Here is a 20,664-nt window from a genome sequence, read left to right as displayed (position 1 = left end):
AGCAGGGAGGTGACACGGGGCTGGATCCAAGCGGTTATTACCGCCTCGCTTCGGGAGGGGCACTTCCCCGCCGCACTTAAAATGGCGGTGGTGAGACCCCTCCTGAAGAAACCATCTTTGGATCCAGCCGTACTTAACAACTACCGTCCAGTCTCCAACCTCCCCTTTATTGGGAAGGTTGTTGAGAAGGTGGTGGCCTACCAGCTCCAGCGGTCCTTGGAGGAAGCCGATTACCTGGACCCCTTCCAGTCCGGCTTCAGACCTGGTTACAGCACAGAAACCGCTTTGGTCGCATTGACCGATGATCTCTGGAGAGCCAGGGATGGAGGCCATGCCTCCATCTTGGTTCTCCTCGACCTCTCGGCGGCTTTCGATACCATCGACCATGGTATCCTTCTGCGACGACTGCGGGAGGTGGGGGTGGGAGGCACTGTTTTGCAGTGGTTCTCCTCCTACCTCTCGGACAGGTCGCAGTCGGTGTTGGTCGGGGGTCAGAGATCGACCACGAGGCCCCTATCATATGGGGTGCCGCAGGGGTCGGTCCTGTCCCCCGTACTATTTAACATCTACATGAAACCACTGGGCGAGATCATTCGGAGGCACGGGATAAGATACCACCAATATGCGGACGATACGGAGCTGTATCTGTCCGCCCCGTGCCAACTCAATGAAGCGGTGGACGTGATGAGCCGGGGTCTTGAAGCCGTTAGGGACTGGATGCGGGCTAACAAGCTTGTACTCAACCCAGAAAAGACCGAGTGGCTGTTGTGTTTCCCTCCCAAAAATTTGGTTAGTGTTCCAACGCTCAGGCTGGGGGGTCAAAATTTACACCCCTCAGACAGGGTTCGCAACTTGGGAGTCCTCCTGGACCCACAGCTGACCTTTGATCACCACCTGTCGGCTGTGACCAGGGGGGCATTTGCCCAGGTTCGCCTGGTGCGCCAGTTGCGACCCTACCTGAATCGGGAGGCTCTCACAACAGTCACTCGCGCCCTTGTGACCTCTAGGCTGGAATACTGCAATGTGCTCTACATGGGGCTGCCCTTGAAGAGCATCCGGCGGCTTCAGCTAGTCCAGAATGCGGCCGCGCGAGTGATCGTGGGTGCACCTCGGTTCGCCCACATAACACCTATCCTCCGTGAGCTGCACTGGCTACCTGTTGACCTCCGTGTGCGCTTCAAGGTGCTTCTCACTACCTATAAAGCCCTTCATGGTAGTGGATCTGCGTACTTGGGAGACCGCCTTCTGCCAATTACCTCCTCTCGACCCATAAGATCCCACAGATTAGGCCTCCTCAGAGTGCCATCTGCCAGCCAGTGCCGGCTGGCAACTACGCGGAGGAGAGCCTTTTCTGTAGCAGCTCCGACCCTCTGGAACGATCTCCCCGTGGAGATTCGTACCCTCACCACCCTTCAGACCTTCCGCACAGCCCTCAAGATCTGGCTATCCCGCCAGGCCTGGGGGTAAAGATTATAGTTTGCCCCCGCCCGAATGTTGAATGAATGTTGTTTGATCTTAACTACATACTGTATTTTTATGTTATTGTACGTCTTCCCCTCCCATAAGTTGTTAGCCGCCCTGAGTCCCCTCAGGGAAAAGGGCGGCCTATAAATAAACGCAACTGAACTGAACTGAACTGACAAAGTGAGGGTCCTCCTGGAGTGCCAGTTCCTGCTTGAAGAGTAGGTGGCAGCTGTGGCAGCAAGATATTTGCACAAATTTGTCTTGTATGCAAGACATATGCCCTAGTCACTTCCCGACTAGATTATTACATAAACTATACATGGGGTTGTCCTTGAAAGCCACCTGAAAGAAACAAATGGGCAAAAATTCAGCGCCCTGGGTAATTATGGGCATGTGCCCATGTAACATCACTAGGAAGCAAAGTAAATTGGCTCCTTTAAGCTTTTGGATGTTCAAGGTGCTGGATACCATCTATAAAGCCTTACATGGCACCAGACTTATTTGCAGAACTGCCTCTACCCAATGATATTTGCCTCTCCCACACATTGTAACAGGTAGGCACACTTCTTAAAAACAACGCCATTTGTTGAGACTCAGAAGGTATGTCTTTCGCATTTTGGCATTTGCCTTATAGAATGATCCCTACCTCCACACCTGACTTGTATGTGGCTGACCCCAACCTTTTTGGCCTTCAGAAAGGCATAAAAAAACTTGGCCTTTATCTCAGGCTTTGGGGCTGGAATGAGGGAAAGGACATCCATGGAAAGCCATCTATTGTATTTTAACTGTATTTCCTTAGAAGAAACACAATTGTTTCTTTTAAAAACCTGCTTTACCAAATAAAAGAAGCTATTTATTAGTTTTCTAAAAAATAACATAATGCAGCTCATTACCTGCTTTGCAGTTCTATTACCCAAGTCATCTGCAATTTTTTGCCATCGCCGAGATTCTACTTCTTCTGGAGGATACTTCAAAAGTAATTGTTCAAGTTTTTTCTGAAATGGTAAACAATGATAGTTGTCAACACAATTTGATTCTCACAAAAAAGAACTCTAGTCATCTTTAAATGAAGTTGGGGAGAGGAAAGAACAGACAGAACAGAAAAACAAAATCAATACTATATGATGATCTCACTTTAAAATAACAGTTATTGCAATACCTGTTCTTCTACTGTCCACAGCTGATTAAAAGATTCAGGTTTGGTCTCATCACAAAGTCGCCCTCTTATCATCTGCTGAAATACAGTGCATAACAAGAAAGGAATTTAAATAATATGCATAACTGAATTTCAGTCAAATAAAAAAGGTGGTCTGAAGGAAAATGCTTTCAAGTTTGTATTGTTGAGCAGGGAATGGAAAATTGCTAGAAAGTTGCATTCCTTGCCTTTCAAGCAGAAAAACCTGGCTTCATTTATTGACCAAAAAAGGAAGAATAGCAGAGCTGCAAACAGTTAATTCACTCCTAGCAAAACTAAAGATCATTCAGAGATAAAATCATTTACTGACTTAACCATCACCTACTGATCTAGTTGGAAGTGGATACTGTGGCTTTGACAATAAGGCATTGTAGCATTTGTCTATAAGAAGTTTAAGAATAATTTGATCAAACAGAAAAGGCTACAGTTCTTCCCAATAAATTATCTACATTTTTCAAAGAGCTGCTTTGGAAAATATGAGCAATACTTTAGTTCTGTTCATATTTACTTGTGGACGGTTGTTTGTTGAAGATTCTGGACAGTCACTAAAAGGCAAAACAGAGTATGAAGTAGCCTCTCCTTCCTTTCTGGGATCCAAAGGGCTTTTTGGTCTTGTAGGTAAACCTACAAAAATAAAAAAGAATCAATATAGTGCAGTTATAGTGCTTTTCTTTTATAAAGCATAATACCTTTATACTTACCTTTATCAAAAATAAGCTTGGCTCGTCTACTGTTACGCTTTCGGTTTCTGAATTCTCTTTCAAAATTCCCAAGGCTTGTGGTATATTGGTCCCAGGATATCTCTGGCAGCTTGACAACCCTTTGTGGAAATGGAAGCCCTACATCAACCTGACAGGGGAAAAAATGAAACATTTACACAGAAAAAACACCAAGTAATATGATATAAAATTACATATACTGGGACTAATATTAAGGCAATGCCAGATCTCGAGCTCTGTATTACTATACTGCCACACATTTAAGGAATTATTTCAAGAGTAATAAAAGCACAGAAAATAAAATATAGAAGAAGCAGAAAATGATGGCTCATTAAACAGATATTTAAAATTGTTATAGATTGATGCTTAAAATTTCATCACCATTTGTTGCCTTTTTCCATTAAATTATTTGCTCATTAAGATTCTGAACAATTATATCCCGAGAGGTTACAAAAAGACCAAAAAAATAGAAACAAAAAAAACTAAAGCTGAACAATGTTCAATATATATAGATAGATATTATATCCCTTTAAATACATTCACTTTATTATTGTTCTTTAATAATAAAATACATTCCACAAAATCAATAATCTGATGATAAAATTACCCAGTGACATATTCAGATGCTATTTCCCAGTGATATAATGAAGCAAGAACATTGGTGCAATACTGAATACAAGAAATACTGAAAACAGAAAAGAACTGCAAATAAAGGTGTCATCATTATTCATCCAATTTCATGAACAAATGACTAATTCAATTTTAAATAAACACAGCTTTGGAGAAATGATTTTAGAACAATAGATCGAAGGGCTCCTCTGCAGAGATCACCTACTCTCTTATTATTACTATTTACTCTCACTGTCTGCAGGAGATGAAGTATCAGTTATCAAACATCGCTTATGAAAAGATTCCTATTGCTATACCTTCTTCTGGAGACTTTCCACAAATCCAATGGGATCTTTCAGTGCTTCTCTCTGATGTCTGCCTAAACTCTCAAGATCTTGGACAGCTTGAGTTCGCTGAGCCTCGAGTACTGCAATCGTTTGTAACAGTCTCTGATAACTACAGAGATAAAGGGAAACAGCTCACTATAGACTTCTATGCGCAAGCAAACCAAAGTGGGAGTAGAAATGAAAGCAAAAACAAAACCTTAGCACCCAGCACATTTATCTGAAAGACTCAAGCAAAATAAAATAAAATAACAGAACCATGAATATCACAAGTATTTAAAAAGTCAGAAATTCTTTTAATATTCAAAATAGTAATGAAAGCAACATTTTTGAAAATCAACAATAAAACAAATGTTGTAGATACAAAAAAAAATCCCTAGATGCTGAATAGAATAACCTTTTTGTAACTTCAGATTAAGTTTCTAGCTATCAACTGTACCACCAAAAAAAACTGCTGCCACTAAACGATTCCAATACCCTAAATCAAAATCAGTCTGATATCTATGTAACAGAAAAGTGAAACCAATGTATTTATAAATACTGCTTAAGAAGATTTTAAACTTCATTGCATACCTTCTAAAAATGCTTCAAGAACAAAATGCATATATCAGCTCTGAAGGTTTGGGTTATAACTCCAATATAAAAAGAGCAAGATGAACATTGTAATTCATAAAAAACTAGACAGGACCAAGTTGGGGGAGGAGTATCTTACACTCCGATGTCTGTATCATTTTAAATACCCAGGAAGCTAGAAACCCAGAGATATGTGAATGAAAACCTTTTAAGATCAATCCAAATGTTGAATGTACAAAACACTGCTCTGCAATTAAAAACAAAGCCAAAATATAAATACTCAACAGTAAAGTAACAAATTGCTTAAGATTTTGAAGCTGAACATATTATTTCAGTATATCGCGATTTCCTAAAAGATGGCAATTGAGGCAAGCTTCCTTGGAGGCAGAATTCTGTAAGTGCACATTTAGAAAGACATCTCTATAAATTAATATAAAAACCTGTAATTGGATCAGGTCAGTCAAAGATTTAATTCTAGAGCAGTGGTTCTCAACCTTCCCAATGTCGCGACCCTTTAATGCAGTTCCTCATGTTGTGGTGACCCCCAACCATAAAATTATTTTCGTTGCTACTTCTTAACTGTAATTTTGCTACTGTTAATAATTGTAATGTAAATATGTGATATGCAGGATGTATTTTCATTATTACAAATTGAATACAATTAAAGCATAGTGATTAATCTGCCAATCTTGTTTTGGGAGATCAGCCAGGTTGGGATTTACATGACTTTAACTTTATTAAGTTTACTTTTTTTACATTTCGCTCCCCCCCCCACCCAGTTTTTTTCCTTTCTCTTTCTATTCCTCCCTCTTCTTCGTTTTTCTTTCTTTTTCTTTCTTTCCATTCCCCCTCCCCTTTCTGTTTCTATTCCTCCCTCCCTTTTCTTCTTTCTTTCCTTTCTTTCCTTCCCTTCCTCCCTCCCTCCCTCCCCTTTCTCTTTCTTTCTTTCTTTCTCATTACAACCAGGCATTAATTCGTGCGAGCAATCAATTTAACAGATTAAGAAATTGCACTTTAAATTGGATTTTAAATGTAGGCTTCAGCTACACTGTACTGTGCTTCCGACGGAAGGAATGGGTGGCCTGTCCTCCCCTCCAGCCTCTCCTGCCAGCCCATTCCGGGGGCCAAAAAGCCTCCAAGCTCAGTTTAGCCCGCAGGACAGGACTGGCGGTGGGGGCAGCAAAGGCAGCATCCAGGCCCAAGGCGGCTTGAATCCCGGCATGTGCCTGCCTGGGTGAGAGCCCGTCCTGCTGGCTGAAGTGCCCCAACTGCCCTGATGGCCTCCTGCTCTCTGGGAGCCTTCGAGCCCCTGTGCAGGCAGCTGGGCTGAAGTGGCGCTGCCAACCACACTCACTTCGGAGATCCGTCAGAGGCGAGGCTGATCCACCACCCAGAAGAACCTGTCTCTCTTCTCCTTCAGCGCCTCGGCCTTTCCCTGGCGTGGAGACCAGGCGGGGTGGCGCCTGGGTTGCGCCCAGAGCTGGGAGGAGGCTGCTTTGCCACCTGGCACTCTTCATGCACCTGCCGCTTCAGGGCACTCCTGAGCATGGCCAATGCTGGTGGAGGTGGATGGTCTTAGGCGACCCTTGTGAAAGGGTCGTTTGACCTCCAAAGGGGTCGCGACCCACAGGTTGAGAACCGCTGTTCTAGAGAGTACTGAAATAACTATTTTAAATCACATTCTAATGCTCTGTCGAAGAAAATAATTTTACCAATAGAAGAGAGTATTTATAGCTCAGGGTTGAACTTTGAGGTTCTTGGTGATCTCTAAACTTGGTTATTCTCTTGTAAACATTTACAAACCCCTCTCCATTTTGGCACTGATGATGTTATCTAGTTAAGTAATGAAACATTTGCAAGAGAACAACCAAGTTGAAAGACCACCAAGGACCGCACAGTAATTTTAGCTCAACTTCCAGTTACATAAAATATTAATAAATGTATTTTAAGCTCCATAATCAAATGGCTTGTTTCTGGGTGGCAACAAAGTTATTTTAAAGAGTTTAGGGCTTTTCTTACATTTAATTAATATTTGTTGAAATTGTATATGAAAATTAACATTACAGTGAATGTTTTCAACCTTCAAGCTTTCTGTCTTTCACACATAAATACAATACTGTCCTAAAGAAGAAAATTATTGTACACATGTTGCCACAAGTAAACATAGTATAATGCTACTTCAGTTATAAATGGATCAGCTAGGATTTCTTTAGTTGTTTAGGAGTAGAGCAGTCTGCACTCATATAATGAAGAATCAGATACTATTCAGATTTGAAGTGTTTAGAATCAGTGACTGTATCAGCAATATGAATACAATTCAAGCAACACGTCATATTCTTGCCCATCACATACAACATAAAATTGATTTGTATAACCTGAAATCATGAACATCTTGGGTTTGTTGACTGATACGCTTAATTGAATGCATGGCAGTATTTCATCACTGCAATTGAAGATATACATACTGGGTGTATAATCATGCTGGGCCACATGTCTTTGGGCTCCCTTGACTAAGAAAAGAGCACCAGCCCCTTGAGTCAAACATGACTGGATAGGGGAAACCTTTACTTTTTTATATTCTTAAAGGAAACCACAATAGAGAGTTACATTTCTAGACAAAACCTGAGAACAAAATGTGCACAATTTTGAACTGATTATAAATTATAGGGCTTTTATGGTGGGTTAGAGAAAGTGCCTTATGATGAAGAAATACTTTATATCACATAGAAGTTCCAATGGTGCTATTATTAGCAGATTATATTTTAAAATTTTTGCATAAATTTTTCATTCTTCATCAGTTACAGGTACAGAGATGAACACAAACTTGTCAAAGTAAACAGCCTGAGATAATGAATTCTACTCAGAAATTAATGAAACAGATGTGTAATTGATCAGAAAAAAATATTGTGGGACTTAAAAAAAATTGATATTACTATCTACTAAAATTTCAAATTACTATCTACTATTAATTTCATAAAGGTATCAGGCTTTTTATACAATTAAAAATTATGCATTAACACAAGAATCTTCAAACATAGACATCAGCTTATAACATAACCTAACAATAAATACTGTTCAATGACAAATTGCAAAAAGCAATATTTTCAACTTCTTTTGGAACTCTTTTTTTCAAATTGTTATACTACATACATACTTCATACAACACCAGTTACCTTAAGCTAAGATGGGTAGCCAATAAATGATAAAAACAAACAAATAAATACAGCCCAGTTCCTGACACTGATTGGATTTGTCTTTACCCTATCTGTTTTGAAATTGGAAAGTAACTTAAATAATAATATTTAATTATTATTTTTGCACTATGAACTGTCAAAATAACATCTCAATCTGTTAACATTCTGTAAGTTACATATATTATTGATGTAAGAAATCAATTTTTTGAAGATCTGCAATGAACTGTTTTGCAAATCTGGGGATGGTTCTAGCAGAGATTTTTCTCACCCAGATCTTGCCTCAGCAATTCCAAATAACTTCTTTTTCTCAGCCATACGTTTACAGTTGGAACTGCTTAGTTTCAGTTTAAGATTGGATTTCTTTAGTCTTTTTCTGCTTTGTAAGAATATCTTCATTTTCAATGCTTGACAGTTACTGAAGCATAAAGAGGTTCATTATTGTTGCAAGAAGACAAAGCTATCACAATCTGAGAAATTGTAAAATCAGAATATTTTCTCACCTATGGAACTGTCTTCACAAAGCTAATTAAAGACTAATGAATCAATCATCCTTTGGGGCTTTACTAAGAACTTCACAATTAAAAAAAGAGCAATGAATCAACTGAAAGAACACCCAAATTTCTACACCAGTTTTATTCACTGCTTCCTTATCTTAACATCTGTAAATTTAACATAATTCATGCACATTCAAATTTACATAAAGATGTCATGCTCAACTTATATTCGACAAAAAAGGATAAAGATTGTGCTTCCATTCAGTTAGGAATTCATTGAAATATATACAGCAGAGTACTCAAACTTTTTCATGCAACTAATGAATTAAAGGTATTACATGTTGCACTGCCTATTGTACAATGACATCATCAACCTTTATGCTAAAACTTAAAGGCCCCAAAATAAACACTTTATTTAGAAATAGAAGTATCCTAGAGAAGCAATCCAAAATAAAAGTAAATATAAACTATAAAGTTGAGCATGCATTGTGGAAATGATTTTGAAAAAGTGCATTCGATTCCACATTTGTTTTTTAAAAAAACTGTTGTTTTATAGGTTTACAAACTGCTTCCAGATAGCCAAATCTTTTTTTGTCAGGATTGCTTAGAAACCTGAATAACAAGAAAGCTTTGAAACAGTTGCTGTGCTCATGTAGGCTTCAGGGATTATCTTTAATCATATAATTATTTTTCTTCTGCAATATGGAATAAAATTCTGCAATTCAAATATGACACAAACATAACATACAATCAAGCTACATTGTAAAACCATACACAAAATATAAAAAACCCTAAGCTACACTAATAGTATTGAATATTTTTACTGTGTATCCCCCAAAATAAGACCCAATCAGAAAATAAACCCTAGCATGATTTTTCAGGATGCTCGTAATATAAATCCTATCCCCAAAAATAAGCCTGCTAAGATCGTCAGCCGGATGGATGCATTTAGTACCGTATTTCCCCGAAAAGAAGACCAAACCAGAAAATAAGCCCTAATGCGTCTTTTGGTGCAAAAATTAATATAAGACCCGATCTTCTTTTCAGGGAAACATGGGGTATTTTATTTTCCCAGGTAAAGTTCTTTTCTCAATTAACTGACACTCTGACTCCCTTATGTAAATATTCAAAGAATGTGCCAGACTGCCCATGCATCAATATTTATTATCAGATTTCTCTTCCAAGTATGTTTTTTGTTATTTTAATTTTTTGTCTATCATAAGAAAAGAGAAATCCTGAAAAGAATGCTAATAGTAAACCAGAAAAAAGCACATTTGTATTTCTTCATAATATTACTTTGAAATCTAAATCAGATCTATAGCGAAGCTTTCCTTATTTAAATAACAAATGGTGACATTTTCTAGCTATTTTTCTCAGTCAAAATTCCCTAGAAACCAGGAAAGATGTTATGATTCAAAATGGAATATAGTATGTGACCAAAATGTATGAGTTTATTCTAATGCTGAATTACAATTTAAAAGATGTAAAAAAACCAAACACCAACGCTTTGGAAATTCTAAAGTGTGGACAGACTATGGCACCTCAAGTATTGTTGAACTCTCATCATCCACAAACACTGAGGCAAGAGATTAATCCCAGAACTAAAATCGCCACATACTGCCACATTCTAGAATAAAGACATGTCACATATGCCAAGTTTTCATCTACAATTTCATACTCCTTTATTATTTTCAGTTTATAAATGTTAGAATCCAAAGACACTGCAGATCAACAAGTTTATCTTCATTTGTTCAAATTGATACTTTTTCACAATACTTTATTAAAAAGAACTGCAAACTGTTACTATAAATGGGGCAGACCCTTATGCAACAGCTGTTTATGTACTATATACAGGCAGTTCCAATTTATGACTATAATCAAGCCCAGAATTACAGCTGTAAATTATGCTGGTCACTAAGCAGGTTGCCACTTGACCATGCTTGATTTTACGACTTTTTGTGGTGGTCATTAAAGAAACCCTGTGGTTGCTAAGCGAATGCCACAGTTAAGCAAATTTTAGCCAAAAGGCATTTCCCCCCAGAAATCAGCACCAATCGCAAAAAAACTTGTAAAATTATTTATTTATTGTGTATGCTGCCCATCTCACTGCTGAGGCGATTCTGAGTGTCTTACAAAATAATAAAAAGATAATGTTAAGAAAAACCATGGTCACATGTTCGGAGGCGGCAAATGGCTGAAAACGTGGGCCAGTTGTGAAACAACCCAAATATTATCATGTGTGGTGATAAAATGTCAAAATCAGGTCATAAACAGTTTTGAGGGAAGTCCATTGTAACTTTGAATTGTCTTACGTGACTGCTCATAAGCCTATAATTACTTGTAGTCTCAAACTGCCTGAATCACAGGTAAGATACAGTCCATTTCCTAAAGTATTTCCTTAAATACATATTGGTATTTAATTTCCCTCAGAATTATTCTTGCATATTCTATTGTGAAATTGCATATTATGAGCATATAGTTTATCTGGTAAATTTAAAAAATCCAGATAAAATCTCCTAAAATCCAAGTTACAGCAAAATGAAATCCAAAAGTGGCTAAAAGGAAAGGTTATATGGAGATCAAAAGTTAACCAATAGTAATGTAGGGTGCACATGCATAGCTCATATTTGTTCAGAAGCATGGCTTATCAGGAAGAAGCAAGTCTCTTGTGTACACTATTTGATCATCTGACTTCTCTCTACCTGACAGCCTAAGCAAGTACCGTAATCAAACTCAGATGGTTATGTTTATAGTTTGTTTTGTGTTATATATAAACATAGGCTTCTGGTTTATTCAAAAATTCAAAGCAAAAACTGATCTACTATTCCAACTTGCTTAGACATGATAAGATAGAATTCTAAATAAATGCAGTTAATCATAATCAGGTAAACAGAATGATAATGTTCTTGATTCTATAACCCCAATTCCCAGGTTTTAAATTTCTTTTATCTTCCTCTTTCCTATTGTTTTAGAAAAAAATGCACCGCGCTGCTGCACCGATTTGACACTATAATTTACCTCAGACTAATTCAGTTAGAAATGTGATAGAAAATTAATATGGTATAAAATATTGGAAAAGGAATTGAAACATATCTGCAGCAAGTGCAAAAAAAGCAACAGAGTACAATTCCTCATAGCAATTAGACCGTATGTGGTAGTGTGCTCAGGCACCTAATTTTAATGAATTTCCATGAAATAAATTTAATTATTTCATGAAATTTAAATTGATTTCTGGCCTATAGAAGTAATTCCAGAGAAGATTTACAGGAAAGGGGACGTAGAATTGGGGGGGGGGGGGGGGGGGTTTGCATATTTGAAATTATCCTAAAAGGAAAATATAGTATCAAATCAACGCTGTTGACATTTACCAATAATTGCAGATTTCATACAATTTTTCATCTATGTTCTTCTCAAGGATCAGAAATTTGTTGGTTTGTTGATTTGGTCATTGAAAGAACTATTATTTTTCTTCTCAAGCATTTAACAGTTTTCTGCAAATCAGCCACAGCTGTGATATTCTTGTACCTATGAACAATAAACACTCATCTGCTTTCAAGTGTGCTGAAAATATATTCAAATAGTATAATAATCAATCTATGCAAGTCCAAGACAACTTTTCAAATGGTTTAAATATGAAACCAGTCTTCAATTTTAGTTGCCAGTTCAGCAAGCACCAAATGAAACTGCTTGACTAAATTGTGAATTTCTTTTTAGAAAAAGAGTTATGCATGCAATTTATCAACATTTTATCAATTATCTATTACAATAGTATTGGCACACACAAAAAGGGCAAACTTTCACTTGGAAATAAAAGCAATACATGGTTTTCACAAAGTGGTTGACTAAATCTTAACTGAAACTTGAAATTCAAACCATCATAAATGTTAAAAAATCTACAGAATATGCTAGGTTAAAATCACAAGCGAAAAATGTTTCAGATTTTAAAAGATAAAATCAATATGTAATATAAAAACATATATTTTATATAAAACACGTTTTTGAAATAATACTGAAATACTTCCTTAAATGATATTGTTCTAAACATAAAAAACAATCTGCATCTTTCCTTTACAAAGCCAGTACAATTCAAACAAATGCACAAATTTTCAAACAAATTTACAGCCTGAAAGGCAAAAAAGTGATTTACAGCATGATGTTTTAGGATGTTTACTTCAATATCAAAATGAATTTCTGTTTTTAAAATCAATCACTCACCAGCCCTCTGGTGAGTGGATCTCTCAGCTGAAAACTGTTGCCTTATCTATTTAAAATCTTGTAGTCTGCTAAATAGTAGTAACAACATATATAAGAATAATTATAACTTTAAACATATCTGAATGACAGAATTCAATATAAATTTGTTTCTTGCTAGATAAATAGGGTCTTGGATTATATATGTAAAACTGCAGAATTAAACTGGTACTATCAGAAATTCTAAAAATCTTTTTGCCTTTCCTAACATACAGAGTAGTCCCAAATGAGAGCTTGTTTTGGAGGTTCTAGCAGGGGAGCGCAGCTATTGTATACCCTTGACCGAAGATCGGTACACTCCTTCTATCTGGGATGGTCGTCCTCTTCCACCGAGTGTGCAGCTTCAGGAGGGACACACATGGAGCAGTGAGGGAGGAAGGGGACATCCGCCTAGCCAGACAGATCAGCTGAGTCAACCCTGGTAATCAATGGGGTGACAGATGTCGCAGCCACATCGCCCTCACATCCAAAGATAAGAGTGTGTGTGTTAATAGCCACATCCACTTTTTACTAACACACATATCAAGGGGAGCGTGTTACTAATTTGTTTTTTCAATAAAACAATCATGAAGTAGGAAAGGGTTAACTCCTGTCACTTCAATATCTTTTACAAAAGTTAACTGATTAAGGAAAAAATAATTTTCCTTCTCTAGACCAACTTCATATATCTGTACCTCCATTACCGATCCCGAGCCTGTACACCAAATAACAAAATTGGAGCGAGAATGAGATCAATTTAATAATCAATGATTTCCATTCTGCACCTATCTTAATGCCAAGTATCATATTTGCAAAGCTGATCTACATTACTCCTCTAATTCACAAATTTAAAGATTTTATTATTCAAATAAATGTGTAAGATAGTAGATGAGTTTCTAAAATATGTTTCTATATTAAATAATAATAAAAAACCTAAAATGTTAAAATGAAACTTGTGGTGTAGAAAGTCTATTTCCAAATAAATCTCCAAACAGAAAAGTGCGCTTTAAAAAGAATTTCCTGCTACATCTATATTAAATCAGATTCACATAAAGCTCCTTAAATGTAATGAGATTAAAAACTGCTACTTTCCCACTAGATAAAATTTAAATGTTTTATAAAGACAGCAGTTTATTAAAATTAATCCTAGAGTAAATAGAGAAATTTTGAAAACTAGAAATTTGATTTAACAAACAAAAAAGCAGAATCCATGGTTACCATATTTACACATACTCTTTGTTGTGTTTCAATGCCACATGATCTGATTCAAAGTAATACACGTCAGGTTCTTCCTCCTCTTCGTCTACAGAATGAAGACTGGCACTTTCTTTGGCAGATGGTAGGGATGGAGTAATAAGTTTATTTTCTGAAGTTGATTTACTTAGTCCTTCCTTTGGATGTTCTCTGGAATCACAGTAACTTTCCCTTTCACTTGGAGCAATTTCTGTGTTTGCACCAGATCCATTGATATTAGTAACACTTGATTCTACATTCTTTTCAGGGACAGTATGATTGTTCTCTTCAAGCTGTCCATTCTCTTTACATGGAGAATTTTGTTTAATAGGGCTAATTTTTGTTGAGCCTGCCCTCCATGGTGATGTTCTCAAGGTGTACCTATGTTCTTGAGATTCTGATGTTGATGAAATTGGAGCTGAAACACAGTCCAAAACCGGTGGTTCAGGTTCACATGAAGCAGTTGTATTATCATAACTGTCCAGGTTGCTGTTGGTATTTTCAGACTGCTCTTTTGAGGCAGTGCTATAACCCACCACGTCTACTTCCTCCTCAGAATCCCTTAGCAAAGATGACTGGGTTTCACAAAAGGACCCCGTACCCGTACCTGACTCTTGTATCTGGTTAACAGTTTCCTCAGACAAACAGTTCTTTATTTGTTTATGGTCCTCACAGGTTAACTGTTCTTGTGAATTTGTGCAAGGCACACTGTGGTCTATAAAACTGTCCTCCTTATTTCTGCTATGAAAAAATGATGTATTTCCATTTTTTGCTGTACTTTTTTCCTCAGATGAACAGGAATCAGCACTGTTCTGTGCCGTGACTCCATCCAATTGACAGTCACCACACTTAGAAGCACTTGAACCATTCCCATTAACCCCATTGATAGACTGACAACTTATGAGTTCTTCGGTTATTGAAGAATGATCTAATTTTTCTGCACAAACAGTTACCTTTTTAACCTCCCTTTTATCACTATCGTCCAATATAAGACAACGGCAAGCTCGTTTAGGCCCTGGATTGACCGTGACATTGTCTGATACTGAATGTTTATGTTCCAACCGATCTTTCCCTGTTTTAGAAGGTAGCACTTCTTCTGAACTATGTTGAGCTTCTGAGCGTAAACAACGCTTAATTCTCTTTAAAACTGGTGAAAGAGGTTCCACTTGTTTCTTCTCACAATTTTCCACAATTTGTTTCTCAACATTATCCTTTTCTGAAGTTGAGAGGCCTCTCTTTCTAGGGCTTACCCATGATTCTTTAGAACTCTGTTGCTTGACATCATTAGCTTTCCCATTGCTATTTCCCTTCTGAGTCTGCAGAGATTCTGATTTCTTCTTTGGTGATCTTGATCTTACTTGTGGAAGAGAAGAAACCTCCTCTGGATGAGCTATGCTACGGTTTCTTAATGTTCGGCCACAAAAGTTTTCATCCAAACCATTTAACCCCACTGTTGATCTTGTAACACGAGTAGATCGAGAAGCAGCCATACTATGGCAAGTCCCTAAAGTATGTTCCTCATGATCCACTCATTCGAAAACCTTCAAAGAAAAGTGAACAAAACAATGAGAAAAGCATTATAGAAATCATACAGTAACTGTATAACTGCACTTCTATCTAGCATAGTAGTTTCTTTATTCTGATAACATGACAAATCATATATATATTTTACAGTACTAAAGACATTCTGTATTAGCACTCATATTTATACATAACAGATTAGCTGCAAAAGCAACTCCTGGCAATAGGTTTTATATTAAGTCATGATTTCTGTATAGTAGTTCTGAAATAATAAGATAAAATAATTCTGCTATCATTGAATAATCCATTACAATTTATTTAAGAAATGGTGCAATGTTCGATCAAGCAATGATAGCAATAACTTATAAATTTTAAAATATTAAAATCTGGAAAACGTAAAGGTCTGGTAAACTAAAATGAAAGGAGAAATCCTCATCTAAGTTCCAGCAGTGAACTGTTAATGTAACTATGATAACTATCAATAGTTTAATTAATCTTATTCGGGGGAAAAGACAAAGTGAAAGGCTTCATATTAATCTTGGATTGATTTTCTAATCCAATTTTATATCAATTAAAGGTTATTTATACATATCACATGTTAGTCAATAATTGTATTTGTATTTTTTGTTTGCAGTTTATACTGTTATCAGCACTATTCTTTTTAATAAACAAAAATTGCTTAAACTATTATAAAAACACAGATCTTGAAGAGAAATATGATTCATGTACAAAATTAAAAGAAATTATCACTGGTACTATGATTTTAATTAACAAATATTGCAGTAGAAAGTCTTCTTTCACAAGCTGTGAGAGGAAACTAGTATAAACACATTGAATAATGGATCAGATTACTATCAATTCACCAGTAAGAATCTTAAGTACTTTGGAACTAAAATAGAAGATATGTATTATACTTACTGGATACTAAATTTGTGGGGTTTTGCTGATCAGGCACAAATAAAGCTGGAACTGGGAAAGCAGTCAGAGATTTTTTAAGAAGCATATTTAAAATTGTTTTCCACTTTTTAATTAATAAGACAGGCTAGTGGAAAGTTAAAATGCATAGTATTTCTGTAATGGGATCAGTACTTGCAGCATTTAACAAGATGCAAAATTGGAACATACTTGTCTCTAAGAGACCAAGAAAAACAATAGCAAAAAAGTCATGAAAAGGAATTAAATTTATTTAAATTCTTTGCAGATAAAAGGAACACAATTTTTGTTTTAACTGATTCTTTTCGGAGAGATCAGTTCAACAAGAACATTTTTGAAAGCAGGCTCTCATGTTTTATATGAGGAAATATCTCAATAACCAAATAAGCTCAAAACATTACTGAAGACTTCAGGTTCTGTTGTGAAATGCAATTTTCACAGCCAACCAACTTAAATGAGAAACAACTAACACATGAGTTTGAATTAATTATATATATGACACAATCTGTGTCACATGCTACATCAAATTCCCCAATCATTCTTACCCCAGATAGGAAAAAAACTTTGCTTTCTTTTGGGGGAAACTGCAGAGAAAACTCTTGAAAGAAAAGTGGCAAAAAGTGTTACAAGGATTGGAAACCAAGAGAGCTATCAACATTCTCAAGCCTCCAATTAATTTTTTGGAAAAGCAGAATTTCCATGTTACAATTGGAGCAGAAAGGGAACTGGATTCCACAATCTCTGAAGAACAAGACAGGAGTTAGATAAACACTGTGTTAAGTTTAATAGTTGTGCACTGTGGATGTCAATTAGTATTGTAACTTTATAAATTTATGAAAATTTGGAAATCAACTTGTAGCTCTAATTACTAAATCAAGTCTGGGCTGCAGAAAATACCTTATACTACAGTTACAGGATGTCTTTTTAAATATATAAATATCATTTGGGAATCTGAATCCTGTCCTGCTAGTATTGTGCCAGCACCATCTTGTGGTTTATGGGAGCAAAGCATTAGATATTATATTCTTTTCCATCTTCGTTCATCTGGAATCTTTTCCTACATTTGAAATTGGAGAGTTAAATGATCTTTTCCCTTAATATTAATTTGTTTTAATATATTCAATTAAAAGATCGTACATTAGAATGTTCTCTTTGTTTTTAACAGACTTTAATCTTGTTCATCTCCTATGACCATGATGGCGAACCTGTGGTATGCAGAGACATCTCTCCGGGCACGCCAGCTGTCTCCCATTGCTGCTCTGGGTTCCAGCTGCTCTTCGCATTTGTGGGAGTGTGGGAAACTGGAAGAGCAGTTCCCTGGTGCACATATGTGCGCTGTGAAGCTGAGCTTCCGGTTTCTGGTGCCCACATGCATGCCGCCCAGCAGGTCTTTGCATGCACATGTGTGCCAGAAACCAAAAAACTTGTTCTTTCGGTTTGCCAACACCGGCCTATAAGATATTTATCTCTCAAAACAGTGAATGGAAGAACTGATACTATGTGATAGACAAACACCTATGGAGTAGGGCAGTGGTGCACCAAGATCTCCAGCTCCACAGTGGTGCAATTTGTGAAATCCGGGTGGGTTCTGCACTCCAGCAAATAGTGGGGTAGGGCCACACCCACTTGTGAGTGAGACTGGGGCTCCGCAGGGAATCAGAGGCTTCTCTACCTGCTTGGACAAGGGCTTCAGTACCCAAGTCCACCCAAGAGACAAGTATGGGGAGCATGGGGCTCTGAAACGTGGCCCAAAAGTAAGTTAGCGGTTGGTGACTGGATGGAGAAGGCCCAAGCAGTTTGGGGCGCCAAAGGTGGAAAGAGGAGCATGGGATCTCTGAGTGGATTGAGAGCGGCCTTGGGTTGTCAGAAGCACTAGATTCCCCATGGCCTTCCCCACTCTGAGATACTTTATGGACTTAATATCCTGCTCATTCTATTAGCGAATGTGTGGGCAAAAGCAGCGAGTTTTCATATTTATTTTACATGATTCCCTTCAACGAATCCTCAGGTTACGAATGTAATTGGAAGGCTCCATTGCAATCATAACTCGAGGACTACCTGAACTTATTTAGCTGTTTGAATATGTATCCCACAGCTCCTCCTATATGGTTAGAACACAATCCCCGAAAGTTACTAAACCAGAATTCAACTATTTTCCTTAAGATTATTTGCAAAGTATTTTTTTATGATCTTAGATAGTTTATACATATTCAAGTATACACTCCAGTACTGATTCACTTTATAAGCCTCTCTTCATATTTAAAAAAAGATAAACAGACAGAAGAATTTAAATTTTGCTAAACTGAAATATTCTTTTATTTTTGATGAAGATCTTCCAGGAAATTCAAGAGCAATATAAAATATATTATTGATTTTATTTATTTAAACTACTGATATTCAGTAATTTACGATGAACAATGTCTCCAAAATCTGATATCATATATCATTTTGCTTTTTTTCCCTAGTAAAATGGAGACCCATTTACATAGGATAGCATAAGCCAATTTTTAAAATATCAAAAAAATTCCCACAAAAATTGGACATGTTTACATAACTTTTTAAAAAGGTAATATGGAGTAGGAATGGGGAGACTCATGTGAGTAAATGGAGAAGTTTAATCAACGCTGAATCTACTTGGTTCTTGATTTTACAATTATTTCTGGCTACAAAATAAAATGCTATTTCACAGTATTTGTGAATTTCAACTATTGATGCCTCAAGGACAAAGACAGAGAAACCAACAGAGTTTGTGACAGCAAGATATGAATAAGGTATCAGTTTCAAGCAACACTGGGCAATAATCCATGTTCCCAAGTTGATAATGGCTGATAATAAAAGCATTATTAAAGAATTGTACTCAGGTCCTTCAACATTATACGAAAGACAGAACCAGTGGCTGTTTCTGCTTCGATTCTCTGTTTGAAATATTTTCCAAAGTTTGTATTATTTCCTGCTGATAAAACAGAATGCCCAAGATATTGGATAGCCCAGGAAAAAAGGTAGCTGAAGCTGGAATCAATTAATAATGTGCAGGTTTAATGAATACTAAATATTATCCATAAGATATAATGCATATGAACTGAGAAAGGGTGGATCAATCTTCTCTTTGTGTGTGTGTGTGTGTGTGTGTGTGTGTGTGTGTGTGTGTGTGTGTGTGTGTGTAAGAGAGGGAGGGAGGGAGGGAGAGAATAACTATACATCCACTTGTTTATGATGCTAATATCATGATTTTCTGAATGAGTTAATTTAGCTACTCAAAACCAGTTGTCAGGTTAACAAGATTTCAATTATCATTACAAGAAGATGCAACATAAAAAGATGCAGGCAGTCATCCAATTTTTTAGTTCCCAATAGTGGTTTCAGCTCTGTGCAGCCAGTGTTCTTCCCCAGACAACCCAGGGGTGGAATCTCTACGGTATCTGCAGGTTGGAGTGAAACTAAGCTACAGCTTTATAAAATTATAAAGGTTAAATATATGTAGTCTTGTTGTTCAGCTACTAACAAACACATTGAAAAAAAGGTCCAAGAACAAACTCTTTAAGATAGAAAACAACCAAAGGTCAAGGATTGAGGCAAACAGATCTTCCAAAGTAAGCACCTATCAATCAATATTTAGATAAGCAGGAACCAGCACTAGATAAACAAGACCAATCAAGGAAGAAACAATAAACTAATCAAAATTGTTAGGAAAGTCTATCACATATAAACTGCCAACAAGCTCCATTCCTCCATGCACTGATGAGGTTACCTAGGATGATAATGAAATGTCTACAGCACGGGGTGTCAAACTGGTGGTCCACCACCTGGATGTGTCACTCCTATGTCTGAACCTATCATTTCACTCAATTCCTATTTGTGGTACCAGTTGATGAACTGGTAGCATTTGCAGTTATGATGGTTTTGGTTGCTAGAATAATGTTGCTACTTGGTATTGTTGAACACTTGGCCCACTCCTAAGCCACAGAGGGAGCTTTCCAGAGAGGTCTCACCCTGTTTCTTGTCTGTATTGTTCAAGGATATATGTCTGCCACTTCTGAATGAGCAATTGTGGTGCTGGACATGATGTTTGCAACTTTCAAGAGAACTTTCAGCTCTCTCCTCCAGCTGTTATGGGGGTGGCTATGGCAATAGATCTGATTCTTTGCCTCCCAAAAG

General features: G+C 37.0%; 1 protein-coding gene across 4 annotated transcripts in view; it reads right to left on the bottom strand.

Moving 5' to 3' along the window:
• The window catches only part of ZZZ3 (zinc finger ZZ-type containing 3), a 52,829-nt gene that overhangs the window by 14,033 nt on the left and 18,132 nt on the right, over window positions 1-20,664 (bottom strand). For 3 of the 4 annotated variants that reach the window (XM_014069375.2, XM_087719444.1, XM_014069382.2), the window contains 6 exons: window positions 14,056-15,596; window positions 4,305-4,443; window positions 3,361-3,508; window positions 3,168-3,283; window positions 2,624-2,698; window positions 2,358-2,459 (listed from right to left, as the gene is read on the bottom strand). In XM_014069375.2, the coding sequence (XP_013924850.2) occupies window positions 2,358-2,459; window positions 2,624-2,698; window positions 3,168-3,283; window positions 3,361-3,508; window positions 4,305-4,443; window positions 14,056-15,545 (2,070 nt within the window). In that variant the 5' untranslated portion in view covers window positions 15,546-15,596. The remainder of the gene's footprint in view (window positions 1-2,357; window positions 2,460-2,623; window positions 2,699-3,167; window positions 3,284-3,360; window positions 3,509-4,304; window positions 4,444-14,055; window positions 15,597-20,664) is intronic. The other variant, XM_087719445.1, reaches the window with a different exon arrangement.

The sequence above is a fragment of the Thamnophis sirtalis genome, unplaced genomic scaffold (genome assembly GCF_051295495.1).
Source record: "Thamnophis sirtalis isolate CommonGarterSnake01/CBP01778 unplaced genomic scaffold, rThaSir2_p1.2 scaffold_7, whole genome shotgun sequence".
Classification (NCBI taxonomy): Eukaryota; Metazoa; Chordata; class Lepidosauria; order Squamata; family Natricidae; genus Thamnophis; species Thamnophis sirtalis.
This window is presented reverse-complemented; position numbering and strand designations above follow the sequence as displayed.